The sequence below is a fragment of the Cynocephalus volans genome, chromosome 9 (assembly GCF_027409185.1).
Source record: "Cynocephalus volans isolate mCynVol1 chromosome 9, mCynVol1.pri, whole genome shotgun sequence".
Classification (NCBI taxonomy): domain Eukaryota; kingdom Metazoa; phylum Chordata; class Mammalia; order Dermoptera; family Cynocephalidae; genus Cynocephalus; species Cynocephalus volans.
In genome coordinates this window covers 60,275,112-60,289,124 of record NC_084468.1, presented here as the reverse complement: position 1 = coordinate 60,289,124, position 14,013 = coordinate 60,275,112, and the positions used below count along the sequence as shown (strand labels likewise).

The window sequence follows — 14,013 nt, the reverse complement described above, 5'->3', positions numbered from 1 at the left end:
TTCATCTGTGTACTTTATATCATTTAGTTCTTACAACAATCCTATGAGCCAGGTGGTAGCCCCATTATAGAGATGAAAACACAGGTGCAGAGTGATTGAGTTTCACATCTCAAGTCTTGTAGATGATAAGATGCGATGTCAAGGTTTGAACACAGATTTATCGGTCTGTCTTTTACCATACTGTATTTTAGGAGACTGTCTGGAATGTTAAGGCAGGTTTCAGTGTGTATCTGCTGGCTACTGTGGTCATTTTCCTGCCATTGCAACTTTGCCAGAGCCACTAGGTGAGGCAAACTGAATTTTTATCTTCTGCCTCTCTCTTTCAGCTCTAATCTATGGAGTGGGGGTGAACAGAGCCCTGTCTGAAGAGAGGGAGGCATTGTGGTGGCTACCTGCCCCTGCTAAGGCTCTTGAAGTATCCCAGGTTGGGAGACATCTCAGGGCTCTTTCTCCTGGGCTGCATCCCCAGAGTCTCCATCAAGGGATGGAGGGAAGTCTGAGTTCCATGGAGTCTAAGACCTGGGTTGGTCAACTTGGGAGAAGGTGGAGAGAGTGGGGTAGGTATGTCAAACTTTGTGGAAAATAAAATTCAAAGATAATACAGATCTTTTCATGAACTTCCTGAAGTACTCTCATATTTCACGGGAATGAGCTAAATCTCACATGGCACCCATATGACTCTTTTTGCATTTCTTCTTTTGGGAGGCCTTATCCTGCAGATGTTTTTGATACTGTTTTGAGACTTGTCTGATTCTTTCCAGCCCCTCTGATTCCACTTAGGCTTGGTTAGATGCTTCTTTGACCTTTTAGTAGCACTTCTTTCATGTACTGTGGGGTTGAGTGTATCTATTTTGCAGTATTGTTATGAGATAATGCAGGTAAAGTAATTGAGCTTGGCTGTAGTGGTGGTGGTGGTTATTATTATTTTGGCTGTCTGTTTGCTTGTCAATCATGCCCACTGTAAGCTTTGAAGGAAGGGACTATGTCCCTGGCACAGTGCCTAGGACATAGATAGATATTCAGTAAACTTTCAATGAAAGAATGAATGAACTGAATAAAATGAGTTAAAGAGTAACAAAGGTAAATGATGGGTATGCTTTTCCTAACCATTTGAATTTGTATAAATAATAAGCATTCAATTCCAGATGTTTTCAGTGAGAAAAATTCTTTATTTAAAATAGGCTAGTTTTTTTTTTTACTAGATTAAATGAAATACTCTACAAATGAGAATTTTAAATCAATATACCAAACCCAGTAATACCACTCAAGGGTTCGCCACCAATCCCCATTTAATAAAGTTTAAATGAAATAGCTTAAAATTCTGAGACTTTGCTTAGAGAGAAAAGCAGTGCCACATTTCCTGGATTTAATAATGCCATGCTAGTAAGAGAAATTCTGTAATGCCTAAGACAGCTAGGAAAAGTGATTATCAAATGCTGAGACTCTTAGACTTGCTCTATGTTATTAGTAGTATTTCTAAATCACAGAGACAGTTGACACATTTTATTTCAATAAGTGAATGAAAACAAGAAGGGGATCTATACTATTTCTAGCCACTTGTGTTTATTAATACCTGCTGAGCTCTTTTAATGCCTTTGCTGCAAAAGGGTAATAAGTGTTTTAGCAAGAAGATACACTATGGGGACAAAGCTGGGGAGCTTGTGCATACAGAAAGTAGCTTCTGTCTCAAGGTTGTCAGGGCTCTTGGAGATGCCACGCATCATGCATATTCTGGGGCTGCTGGGCTTTGTTTTCTGGCACTGATGTTTGCTGAGTTTCTGGGGTCATTGTGTTATCCATGGTCGCTTCTCCCTCGGGTCCCATGGGTGTGGTCACATCAGCTCCATAGGTCCCATAAACATCAGCTAATTCAGGGGTCATCAGTGGGTCAGCAGCTGCTGGGGTGACCCTGGGGGGTCCCTTCCTCTGCCCTGCAGGGCCTCTTGCCAGACCAGGAATATTGTCTTTAGGGAAAGCAAGGAGCCCCGTGTGGGCACCAGGTGCTACCTCTGGAATGAGAGCTGGGTTTTCTGGATTGGTTGGGTTGACCTCTGGCATGGGGGAAACTTGTGCACCTCCTTCTCCTTTCTCAGGGCCTTTGGTTCCAGCCACTGGGGAGTCAAATTCCAGAGTAAAGTCTCCACCCATGGCTGGATTGGGGGGCATGCCCCCAAGGCTGGGCCTCATTCCTCCAAAACCTGCAAACATGGCTCCATAGGCCATGGGGCCTCCTCTCCCTCCCTGAAAAAAAAATTCATGAAAGACACCATTATCACATGCTATATCTTAACTATGTTAACTATACCATGCAATCATACCTGGTCATATTCACCAGGAATCTAGGAAACACTAATAGAGAACATGGAGGTGGCTGACAGCTTTGTGTATGGACATTTCTCACTACCATTATTAAATAAACAAAAACCGAAATCCATAACTGCATTTGTTGAGGGATGTTTTGAAGGATATTGTCAATGGCATTTCTCAGTATCCCTCAAATACATAAAGCACATGTAAGTTGGTTTTTTTAAAGAAAAAGTATAAGAAAAAGCTTGCTTTTTCTGGGGGAAGTAAAATATTTTCTTCCTGGGGACAGATAGAATTCTAGGACTGACCATGTTTCTTTTTCCATCTTTGCTGCCAGAAATATTGGGACCAAAATCTTGGGCTATTTGCACCAATTGAGCAGGGCTTTGTGATTTTCATACCTGTATTCCAATTTCCTTGTAATTTTTACTCATTTGAAATTCTACCTTCAATTTTTTGTTATATTTATTGTGTATTTTTTCATAAGCTACCACAAAATCTTTTGTGAATGAGACAGAATATAAATAACTTAATTAATATTATGAGATGGTTGTAAACGCTTACTTGAATTTTGCATTTTCAGCCAGTTGTGTTGGTTTTATATAGATACAATACTCTTTCCTTCTACCTTCTCCTGGCTCTTCGCTTTCTAAGGCTCAGCTTTTACACCATCTTCTCCAGGGATGGTACTGTGAATCCCTGAGCTGGACTAACTGCTTTTTCTCTCTTCCTCTTACCCTTTAATAGAACTTTTGTTACCATTATCTCATGATTTTGACATTATCTGCCCTGGTACCTATCATTTCCATTCATTAGATTTTAAGCTCCTTGAGAACAGGAATCTTATTTATCTTGTCTACAGCATCTTCCCATGTGTCTGGCATATTGAAGGCACTCAGAAATGTTGAGATGGGAGTTTTCTTTCAGTGATAGCATATGTGCAAATTTATTAATTTGTTAGAATCTGTAGTTGACAATGATTTGTTAATTCAGTATGGCTTTTGTTTTGTTTTGTTTTGTTTTGCTCTAGCAGATGTAACAGGTAGAAATTCCTGAGGGAAAATGTCAAGTTGTGTGAATCTGTTGATATCAACTCTTAAACTTGTAATATGCACAGATAGTGATAACAGAATGAGAATATATTCTCATTGACTTAATGCACTTTGAAGTTTACAATAATCAAAAAAACTTTTTTGTCTTTTTTTGTGACCGGAGGGGATCGCAACCCTTGGCTTGGTGTCGCCGGTGCGTGTGCACCGGCCATTCCTATATAGGATCTGAACCCATGGCCGGACCTACAATAATCAAATTTTAAACTTGGTTAGTTTTATTTTCCTTTCTGATCTTTCAATTTTGAGGTTTGAATTACTTGGGATGCTGTTGAATTTGATGTTTTGAGGATCCTAGAAGGAATGGAACTTTATATGAACCACATGTATCTTTTTTGGTTTGAAGTGTTGCCAGTTCAATGATGATGGCCCTTCAGGAGAAATTTTCTCATGAAAAAGGAATGGAGCAAAACCTTATGCTCAAGAATGGTCATCACTAAGAAATGAATGACTGTGTAGGAGATGTGATGAAATCTTTGGGTACTGCTTCAGAATAAAGCTTTTGGTTTGGGATGGAAAAATCTGAGCCCTGTTGCTCCTTCAGCTACATTCATGGCCAGTGTCTCTTGCAGCCAGTCATCCATGACTATTCTTCCCTGGCCACTATTTTTTAAGAAGAGTTAAAGACATTACTCACGGCCATTTCTTCTGAACTCATGATGCCAAGTCTGGCAGGGGCATTCTGTTTAAGAAGAAACAGTGCATCATGTTATGAACCAGCTGCCTTCTATTATCTTATCTACTCAAGAAAAAATTAAAAGTCATTCAGTTTTCTCTTAAACCTTATATTAATGTCCAGAGCTGAGTAAAGTGGAGAGGTGAGTCATTATCAAATAAACGTAGCCAACTTGGATAATTTCAGATCTTAAATTTGCTTTTTATTTAATACTACTGTGTGTGTGTGTGTGTATGTGTTTGTGTGTCTGGCCAAAATTATCCAAATAGGAAGGGTGCCTCCTTACTATTTCAGCTACTATTGTTGGCATTCAGAAACTATTTGGAATCTCCTCTGTGATGCCTGGATGTTACAATTTTAGCCCTTAAGATAACATTTAATTAAAAATGATACTTTTTATAGAATATGGACTTACCAACTGATTTGCTCCATAGGGGATGTAGAACATTCCTGGATAAAGCTAAATAAAATACAAAAGTTATCATAAAATTTTTTTTCCAAGTGGAAAACTTTTAATCAAATTGCAAACAGAGAAGTAGTATTTTTTAAAAAAACTTACTGGAGATGGTTTATTTTGTGGCATTGGTCCTTGAGATATCAAACGGGCTATTTGGAATATCTTTAAGTGGTAGAAAACAGAATGAGTAATTCACACAGGCAAATCCCCATTCTAGTAATTTCTAAGAATTATATGAAACACATTTTCAGATGGATTAGTATGAACAATAAATATTTAATATTTAAGAAAACAAAGGAACCCATGGATAAAGGAGATAGTTTAAACATTTTTACTCTTTTTGAAATACAGAGATATTTTTCCCTAGAAAGTGTCTCATTGAGGTCTGTACTTACAGATGGAACTTGTGGACCAGCGAAATCCATTCCTGGGAGCTATATCACAGATAAATATTAAAATTACCAGTCAAAATAGACAAAGTAAACTGAACACATATTTATCTTGTTTAAAATTACAATAAGACAATTTAAAATGAATTTCTTTATTTTACTCTCTTTGGTCTTTTGGAGGGAATGACCCAAGAGTTTACAAATGTCACTTGCTAACATGACTCAAGTGTACCTGCAGAGAGATGAGGCATGCCTATCATGGATTTGCTATCTCTTACAGAGTAAAAAGTCATGAATTTTGGTATTGGAACATATCTGGTTGGTTTGAATAATGGCTCTGCCACTTAGTTTTTGTGTAAATATTGTAACCTCACAAAATCTGTTTTATTCTTTTTAAAAGGGTGATATCACTTCTTGGCCTTTTGGCTAAGACCAAGTGTAAAAAGAATGATAATATCTATCTTTATAGGACTGTAGTCAGGATGATATGGGGGAATGCTAAATGCCTGCCACATACTAGTTCTGTGGTTAGAATTTTCCTTTTCTGTCCATTGCTCTTTTCTCTCCATTATTACAAGGTCCTTTTGCCTGGATGTCATCTTTATGTCAGAGAGATAATAATGCAAAATCCTACTTATGCTGAAGGTTTGATCACTTTTCTTAGTCTTTCCAACAGTAAAAAAGACTAATGACTGGAGGCTTGGACTTCTCTGGGCTTCCCTATTTCTTTTGGACGCTTTCATCTTTTGCCACTAAGGAACCAAGTTTTACATGCACAGAATCTTTTAGAATTCATGCCCTGTCTCTGATGGCATTACCAGTCAATGAACAAAGAATAGGAATTGATATTTACATTCTACTCAAAAAAAGTCCCAGATATGAAAGGCTGATTAAGAATATATTTGTATTTTCATGCTTTATGCCTGAGAGCTATGATTATTTAAATATGTCCTGCAAATTGGTTTTCTCTCCTTAGGTTAGCAGGTGATCCTGATGTGACTTCTGGAAGTACCTCAGGCTTTGGTGGCTTATCTGATGGTGCCACCTGCTGCTGCATTGCTGGAAGTTCTCCTTGCTGCAAGGGTAGCTGTCCCACGTGAATGGGAGGCTGAGGCTCTCCTTCCAGGGCTGTGGCCTGGATGGCGGCTGCAACAGTGGGCTGGAGGAAAGATTTCAGTCCTGGCTGCTGGGGCTGCAGGGATGGCTGTGATGGGAGAGGTGGGGGGTGCACAGGCAAAGAATATTCATACTGCAGAGAAATTTGAAAAGAGCGTCAGGAAGGGATGGCTCACTGAGCTGTGCTGCCTACAATTTCTAAAGCAAAGGGCTTGGGGGGCCTTCTGTTTGGAGAGGAATCTAGGAGACTCGTCCTGAAGCTTTACACAGGAAGCACCAATCTGCTTAGAGTCAATGCTTTTTGGGGAGGTCTTGTGTATCCCACCTCCCCTACCTTCTCTGGGACCCCTATTGCTCACGAAGATGGGAAGCTCCCTCCACTTCCTGGTAGAATGAATCATTTCCTCTTCTGGGTTCCCACAGCTGCCTCTATGTATCTTTATTTTACCACTTTCTGTTTGGATTATCATTACTCATTTTAAATCTTTGTCCCCCAGTCAACTGAGAGAGAACAAACAATATGTCTTATTTATCTTTCTAGCCCTTGTACTTAACAGAGCTCCTAACAAGTGCCTCGCACATAGTGGATACTTAATATATTTTTTGAGTTATTCAAAGGATAAAGGGTAATTAAATAAAATACAAATCAAATGCCTGCAGCATGGAGTACATTTTGGAAACAATCAAGTGAAGAAACAGTCCCCATGAACATTATTGTCTTATTAAATGTGGCCTGCTGGGTAATGCTCCTGTTGTGGAAGGCCATCTGGAACTAAAAGTTCCTGTTAAAACCCCATGTTTTGTTGCTTCTCTTGGAAAGTACTTGTGGTTGGGCTGGCCAGTTAGCTCAGTTGGTTAGAGTGAGTTGTTACAGCAAACACAAAGGTCAAGGGTTTGGACCCCCATACAGGCCAGCCACAAAAAAAAAAAAAAAAAAAAAAAAAAAAAAAGGAAGAAGAAATTATCTGTGGCGAATGGCTCCCTATTGCCTGTACACTAGTTGCAAACTCCTCAAACCTGCATAGACATCTCACAATAATTTGGCTCTGCTATGCTCTTCAACAATTGCCATCTCTAAACTCCTGTGGTGTTCGTTAACATCTCACAATTCAGCACATTGAAATATGTTGTCTTGTCTTATCTCCCAATCAGATTTGAAATTTTATGAGCCATTTTTAAATGTCTTCAATTTCACTCCTTAACCAAAATTTGGTTTATGTATTTATTAGGCACCTAATAAATAATGGTTAACAGATTGATGTATTTATTGACTTCTGTAGGGTTCATGGTATTTTTACCAGGTTGTATGGCATCATTTGGAATTAGTCTTTGAGTAATTATTTAGGGATTCTTGATTAAAATGAAAATTGTCCAGGATATAGCCTGCTTCCATCTTTGAGGATTATTTATCCATTGTAATTGCTAATATCTTTAACATAGTTCTCATACTTTGGAGGCCATATCTTCCTATTTGAAATAAATATGCAAGTGAATTGAAATTTGGACTGTTTTATTTTAAAATTTTCTAAGTACTAAAACCAGTTATAGGCTTTGATTTATATGGTATTTGGATTTATTTTGTTAATTACTAGTACTTGTCTATTGTTAATATATCGCAACTTAAAGAAGGCAAATAGGGGAAGATTTTAAAGCCTGAAATTTCAAACACACTGATGGGATTAACTTACCTGTTGAGTTTCATGTTCCCTTGGTCTCATCCAGGGGAAAGAGGAATGTGGTGGGAGGAGACCATGCATCCACAAAGAATTAAATGATTTCCCAAAGCCATATCTAGAATACTGAAGACATGGAGGGAAAAAAAGACGTGCTTATACCAGGGGCCTTCAAAGAGCTCATGGAAAGACTCATATTCTCTTTTAATACTATTTTTCCACAAACGTTTTGAAGTGTCTTTATATTTCAATATTGGGTTAAACTTGGCTTTCATTTAAAAAAAAACCCCACAGATAGCGTAGAGATAGCAATAGTGAAAGTGATGTTGATTAATTAAAAATGCATGGGTAAACTCTTCCTTCCAACAAACTCAAATTCCATTCTGAGCCAGACTGCAATATTCTCATAAACTTGTTTGATATTTAGCTTTTTAAGCACTTGTGTTTTGGGCCATATATTATAATTGATAATGCAGGAAAAGTTTTTTTTTTTTTTTTTTTACTAAAGAAAATTCAATATTATATTTATTTTTTTCTGTTACCCCATCTTATTTTGTTTTAGGCTATCTCAGTTATTTATTTGTTCTTCCAATATTTAGGATATTGTCAATTCACAAATAAATTTTATGAATCACAATGCTGCCACTAATATTACACCACCAGCACCATTAATACTTGCAGTAGGAAATATTTGAAAACACCGTTACCTGAGAAAGTGCATTTAACCCCTGCAAACTTCCCAACTGTCTCATTGTCTATTAAGAAAAAAAAGTGGGTTAATGTTTGTCACACATGTTCCTTTTGACACAACTGATTTCTCATGATATGTGACATTATCAGCACAAGTTGGGGTGGGTCAATTTGAATAAAACAAATGTAGACACAAACCATCACTGAAAGGTAGAAATGTTAAATATGGTTCTGCCATTGTTGTTATTATTGCTATTAAAATAATGAACTTAATTTTGTCATTAATTAAAGAAAAAAGTATCATTTAACTGGGGATCACATTGAAACATGGGAAAATAGCTCATTCAACTGAAATGTAAATGTAATTGTGAGGACATCACTTCATTGACCCTTTTATTGCATTTAACTTCCTTTGCCTTTTACAAATTCAGTCTGAAGAAGAATGTGAAAGAACACACAAACAAAACAAAATAACCCCTATCTCCTTCCCAAACAGAAAAACCTTCAAAATAATAAACATAAAAAAATTGGAAGACATAATAAGAATCTAGATAGATTATCAAGAATACCAGCATTTCAACAGAAAGTCAATTCCACTTTTTTAATGAGAAGACATTTAGAGTGCTTTGGATTGAGTTTAAGCTAGAAATTGAGGAAAAAAAACCTCAGTAAAATTAGCTTTCAGATGAAAGAAGCACATAGCCTATATATTGATATATGAGCCTAGGTATTGATTGCCCTCACGTTGTCATGATATAGGGAAATTTTGCAAGACCTTATGAAAAATTTGTAATCTCATATTTATAACTGTCAATAGTTTTTGTTGATATGGTCAAAAATTTCTATTTTGCTATCATTTTCTAAACAGAATATACATTATTTATGAGAACTGTAAGAAGACAAATACAGGCTATGCAGGAGGTATCACAGTATAATGTTAATGCTATTTACAGACTTCTTATAAGCAATTAAATTTTGTATGAGTAAATTTTCTTTGTGAGAACTTCATCATGTAAGATACTGTAAGGAGCAGGACTAAATATAAGCCATTTGTGACCACAGAATAACGTGTTTTAATTAATGTGGTAATATACTATATGTTAGGCATTAATTATTAGTTGACTGTGTCAACTGTCCTGCAATCTGTCCTGATATAGTCCCGAGGGTCCTTGATCATCTTTAGATCCCATAGGACACCATGCCTATCCAGTACATTGATGACACAATGCAACAGGATTTGATTAACATGAAGTAGCAAGCCAGAGGGTGTAAGATAAATACTGTGCAAGTGATGTTCTAAAGCTTAAAACTCTGGAGTTTAAAAATGCAGTTGAATTATAAGATCAAGCTCTAATAAATGCCATTAACTTTTCTAGAACTGCTCAGGCTGACAGCCACAGACTTCTGACTAGGAAAACGGAGAAACAACCTATCATATTTCTCCCTTATCAGGAACACACCGAAGTAAAGATTATATGTAAAAACTCTGAAAATACATACCTCAAGGCTCAAACTAGCCATTCCCAGTGTCCCAGGTTGCTGAGGAAACATCTAAATGTAAATAAGGATAATTTTGAGTTTTCTTTGGTGAGAAACTTTCTTAAATGTACATTGGGAATAGAAAGTCACCCCAATGCACAGGAGCCAGCTGACGGGCCACCATATTGGTTTACTACCCAAAATACTTGAGCTTTTGGGGAGAATGAAGAAGAATTTAAGTTGTTTGGAGAGAATTAACATAACATTGAACAATTTTGCACCCACATGACTTATCTACCCTTTGTTTTAATTTTAATACTATGTTGTTTCAGAAGCAAAATTTGATTTAGTTTAAAGTTACAATGAGAATTAAAATAAAGCAACAAAATAGAAAACTAAGAGAACTGTATATTCTACTTTATATTATTAAAAAAATTGTCACATAAAAAAGTAAAGGTGACAAATGTGAACTGAATTTTCATGTGCTTTCTGCAAAGTTACATGCTTTTGGTTTATGGGATATGATGTGGAATAGTGGCATTCAGAAAAACTACGCACAAACCCAACTTGCTTCCCATTCACAGGGCTTCAACATATCCTCCATCATCTTTAGATATAGATGATTTTTGTGTAAACCTATCGATCTATGTTTATAGTTTTGGATCATGCCAAAAGTATTTTTTTCTTAAATAAAAAAGCGTTCTAGTGGTAAGTACTGTTATACTTGATGTGTTCTTTTAAGTTGTTCAAAAATATAGCCACATTTACAAATAGTTTTTTAAAACGTAAGATATTTCTCTTTCAAAACCAATCCTTATTAATGTACATAAATACCAGTAGAAAAAAAAAATGGAGAATGGAAAAGTAGGAATTAGAATAAACTGGATTGTGAGAGACTCTGGTTCTCTGGATATTCTCATTATCTAGGGTCAAGAGGTTACAATGCTGTCCTTCCTTCATTTATGTCACAAATACATGGAATGTCTACTAAATGTATTGGGATTATTTTTTCTTTATGAGTAAGAAGTTTAGAAATTCCATCTGTTATTTTTTCACCCCCTAATTTTTCAAGTAAAATCCTACTTTCTGAATCATGGTACAAATTTCTTCAAATTATTCAGTTTTGGAGATGAATAAAGGGAAAGACATCATAAATGTGTAGCAAACACTCCAGGTAGAGAAAGAGGTTAACTGTGTAGATAGGAAGAGTGATTGTGTGTGTGTGTGTGTGTGCGGTGGGCAGATTGTTTAGAATTTGAGGGGACTGGGGCCGAGCCCGTGGCGCACTCAGGAGAGTGCGGAGCTGGGAGCGCAGCAGTGCTCCCGCCGCGGGTTCGGATCCTATATAGGAATGGCCGGTGCACTCACTGGCTGAGTACCGGTCACGAAAAAGACAAAAAAAAAAAAAAAAAGAATTTGAGGGGACTGTGAGAGCAGAGCCTTCTACCCCCCGGTTGTCAGTATACAAACAACACATCTTGGACAGACTCAACTACAGGACAGAGAAATCTTTGCTTTTCATCTGCTCCAAGTCATGAATTAAAGAACAATATTTACACGAATGTAAATAGACAGGGGATATATTTCCCTTGTGGAATTAAAAGGAGAAGAATATCTGATTTGATGGGCATTTGGCTGGCAATCATGAGCAATTGTGCTGTTCCTCAGAGTGGACCTGATTGACTCAGGTGTGCAACAGGGTCGGTTCAAAGAGTGTCAATGTGTTTGATGGTGGATGGCCAAGGCTAATGTCAGTATCACACAAAGAGTTGCAAAGGGTCGCAGCCTCAGTTTTTCTTTCATTTAAAATTCATCTTGCATGATGAAATAGAAACTCTGTTTTCTATTTGTGTAACTAAGGTTTTCATCCTTGTAATCAGTTTTCATTCTCTTTCTCCCAAACATTTACCTTTAAGAAAACCAAGTAGCTAACCTTTTCTCTCAAGTTCATTTGGGGCCAACTTTGAGCTACTCAAGACAAGAGACCATGTGTCTCCAGTGCCCAGTACATTACTGGATACAGGTCAGTATATATTTTCTGAATGCATATAGCAACTGAATAAAGTATTTGGCTGGAGTTGTTTGGACTATGTTTTTATGAAATCATTTCAATATGCCACAGAGTGGATCAGGTGCAGGGCTGTAACATACAATTAGCCCCATTGCCATGACATGTTTTGATTTAAGAAACTTCAGCTCTTAGTCACACAATTTTACCCTTACAAGGTAAATTTGTTAGTTAATTACTAGCTTCGAATGGAATTATCTTGCTCAGTTTTGTAACCATAGTAATTTGGCTAATAATGTCCTTTTTAAAATGAAGAAAACGTGCTTTACTTTTTCAGAGAAATTTTCTCTTTCCATTTCGATTTCATAATAATGTGAAGGAGTTGATAATAAAATTGTGCCATGGCATGGGAGAGACCACCTAAAGCTTTTAACTTTGAATGAGTAGAGTAAGACTTAGAAATTGTTCTTGGAGTATTTAAACGTCTTTTTGAATATAAAAATTCTATGTTTGACTTATTGCTTTTGGATGACGAGGCTGACATCTGGGCAACTATGACTTTTGACTCAGTAGGAACGATACCACTGGATTAAATCAAATGAGTCCACGCATGGACTCTCAGCCAACGTCCCTTCACTGTTGTTTGGTGTCCAACAATCGGGAGCCTCTTCGAGGGGACACTCTAGAAGACTGACTTACCGGCACTGCAGAACTCATTTCTAGGAGGCACAGGATCAGTATCAGGTCCTTCATTTTGGAAAGTGGAATCTAAAACATAATTGGGTTAGAGAATTAAATCAGATTTATTTTTACTTCAGAATGGTTAAAAGACAGTTTTTTAAATGAGCTAAATCTCTGCTCTTCCAAAACAACCAGGTTAAAAAAAAACCAAAAACAAAAAACCCAACAAAACTAAATGTTGCTAAACAACTGATTTGTATTTACTAGTTTCTGAAATGAATTGACAAGCAATTAAAAAAACCCTAAGCACTTTTTTTTTTTTTTTTTTTGTGGAGCTACAATCTAAATATACATGTAGGAACAACCTCCATGGATCTTCTTTAAATGCTGTGCTTCATTTTGTAAAATGAATTATGAATTTAAAAATCCCTTCTATTAGGTGAAATATTTGTCTATCAAGTATTATTTACAGAAGTTTATACTTTGCTTGCCCTCTGAGACACATGTTGAAATGCATTTGAAATGCAACTAACAATCATTTCATAACAAATCTTTTTTTGCAGATATATAGGGTATATCATTCAATGTTTAGGTTATTTACATAAACATGACAAAGCTTATCTTTTTCAAATGAGTAAATTGAATATTTTAATTTCCTTTGATGTTAGTCTCTGAATTTAGTTTTTCTCTTTCTAAAATGAATGATCTCTTTAAATTTATTCTATAAATTCAAAAGTCTCTTTACTCTTACAAGAATGGAAATCTCACTAGCCAAGAGATTTGCTCATCTTCTAACAGTTTTCTAAATTAGACACTGTCATTAATAATCACAAATAGTAAAAAAAAAAGTCTATAGATAAGTCTTTTTTTTGCTTAGCTGTATGGGAGTTAGGCATGTCTTCTCTGGAACATGCTAATGCATTACAATAAGCTATTACTCAGCTTCTTGTGACAAATGAAGATAAATCCTTTTTATAAAAGCTGGCTGGAGATAGGATAAAAGAACTTACAGGAAACATACGGAAATCATAAAATCACATTTTACCTTAGGTGCTGACATGCACTGTGCTCTCAGGGCCTGGTGATGCCAACCAAGGTAGTTCTAAGAAAAGAAGACTAAAATTTTTTCTGGACTGTGCCTGGGACTTGCTCTTTACCTCTTGTTTGGGGAAGATGGAAAACCTTTATTTAAAGTGCCAATCCACCAATCAAAGTGAAGTGAAAGGGGGAAAAATCTCTGCTCCTGCAATTAGCCCACACCCTTTCATTGCATGCAGGGACGTTGGCCCAGTAGGGTCTCATTATTTTTAATTGTAACTCAGCCCCTGTGTTTATTCAGAGAACTCAATTGCAGGGAAGATGGTAAAGGCATAATGAACATAAGCTCTGAAGACAATTATTTAGGTGAGCTGTAGGAAATATATGTAA

At 36.6% G+C, this 14,013-nt stretch overlaps 1 protein-coding gene across 1 annotated transcript; it reads right to left on the bottom strand.

The window, feature by feature from the left end:
• Nucleotides 1–1,695: 1,695 nt before the first annotated feature.
• AMBN (ameloblastin) lies at nucleotides 1,696–13,645 on the bottom strand. Its single transcript, XM_063108716.1, has 11 exons — nucleotides 13,631–13,645; nucleotides 12,604–12,672; nucleotides 9,918–9,968; nucleotides 8,435–8,482; nucleotides 7,743–7,853; nucleotides 5,951–6,187; nucleotides 4,945–4,983; nucleotides 4,652–4,711; nucleotides 4,508–4,552; nucleotides 4,054–4,098; nucleotides 1,696–2,241 (listed from the first exon to the last, which is right to left on the bottom strand). The coding sequence occupies exons 1-11, from the start codon at nucleotides 13,643–13,645 to the stop codon at nucleotides 1,696–1,698; spliced, it is 1,266 nt and encodes a 421-aa protein (XP_062964786.1).
• Between the last annotated feature and the right edge of the window lie 368 nt (nucleotides 13,646–14,013).

Bases quoted from the DNA above. Each gene is read 5' to 3' on its own strand.
- AMBN (XM_063108716.1), bottom strand. The intron at 7,854-8,434 runs GTAACGGTGTTT...CCATGTCTTCAG, and splicing joins GGTTAAATGCACTTTCTCAG to TATTCTAGATATGGCTTTGG. The intron at 4,712-4,944 runs GTAAGTACAGAC...TACCACTTAAAG, and splicing joins CTGGTCCACAAGTTCCATCT to ATATTCCAAATAGCCCGTTT.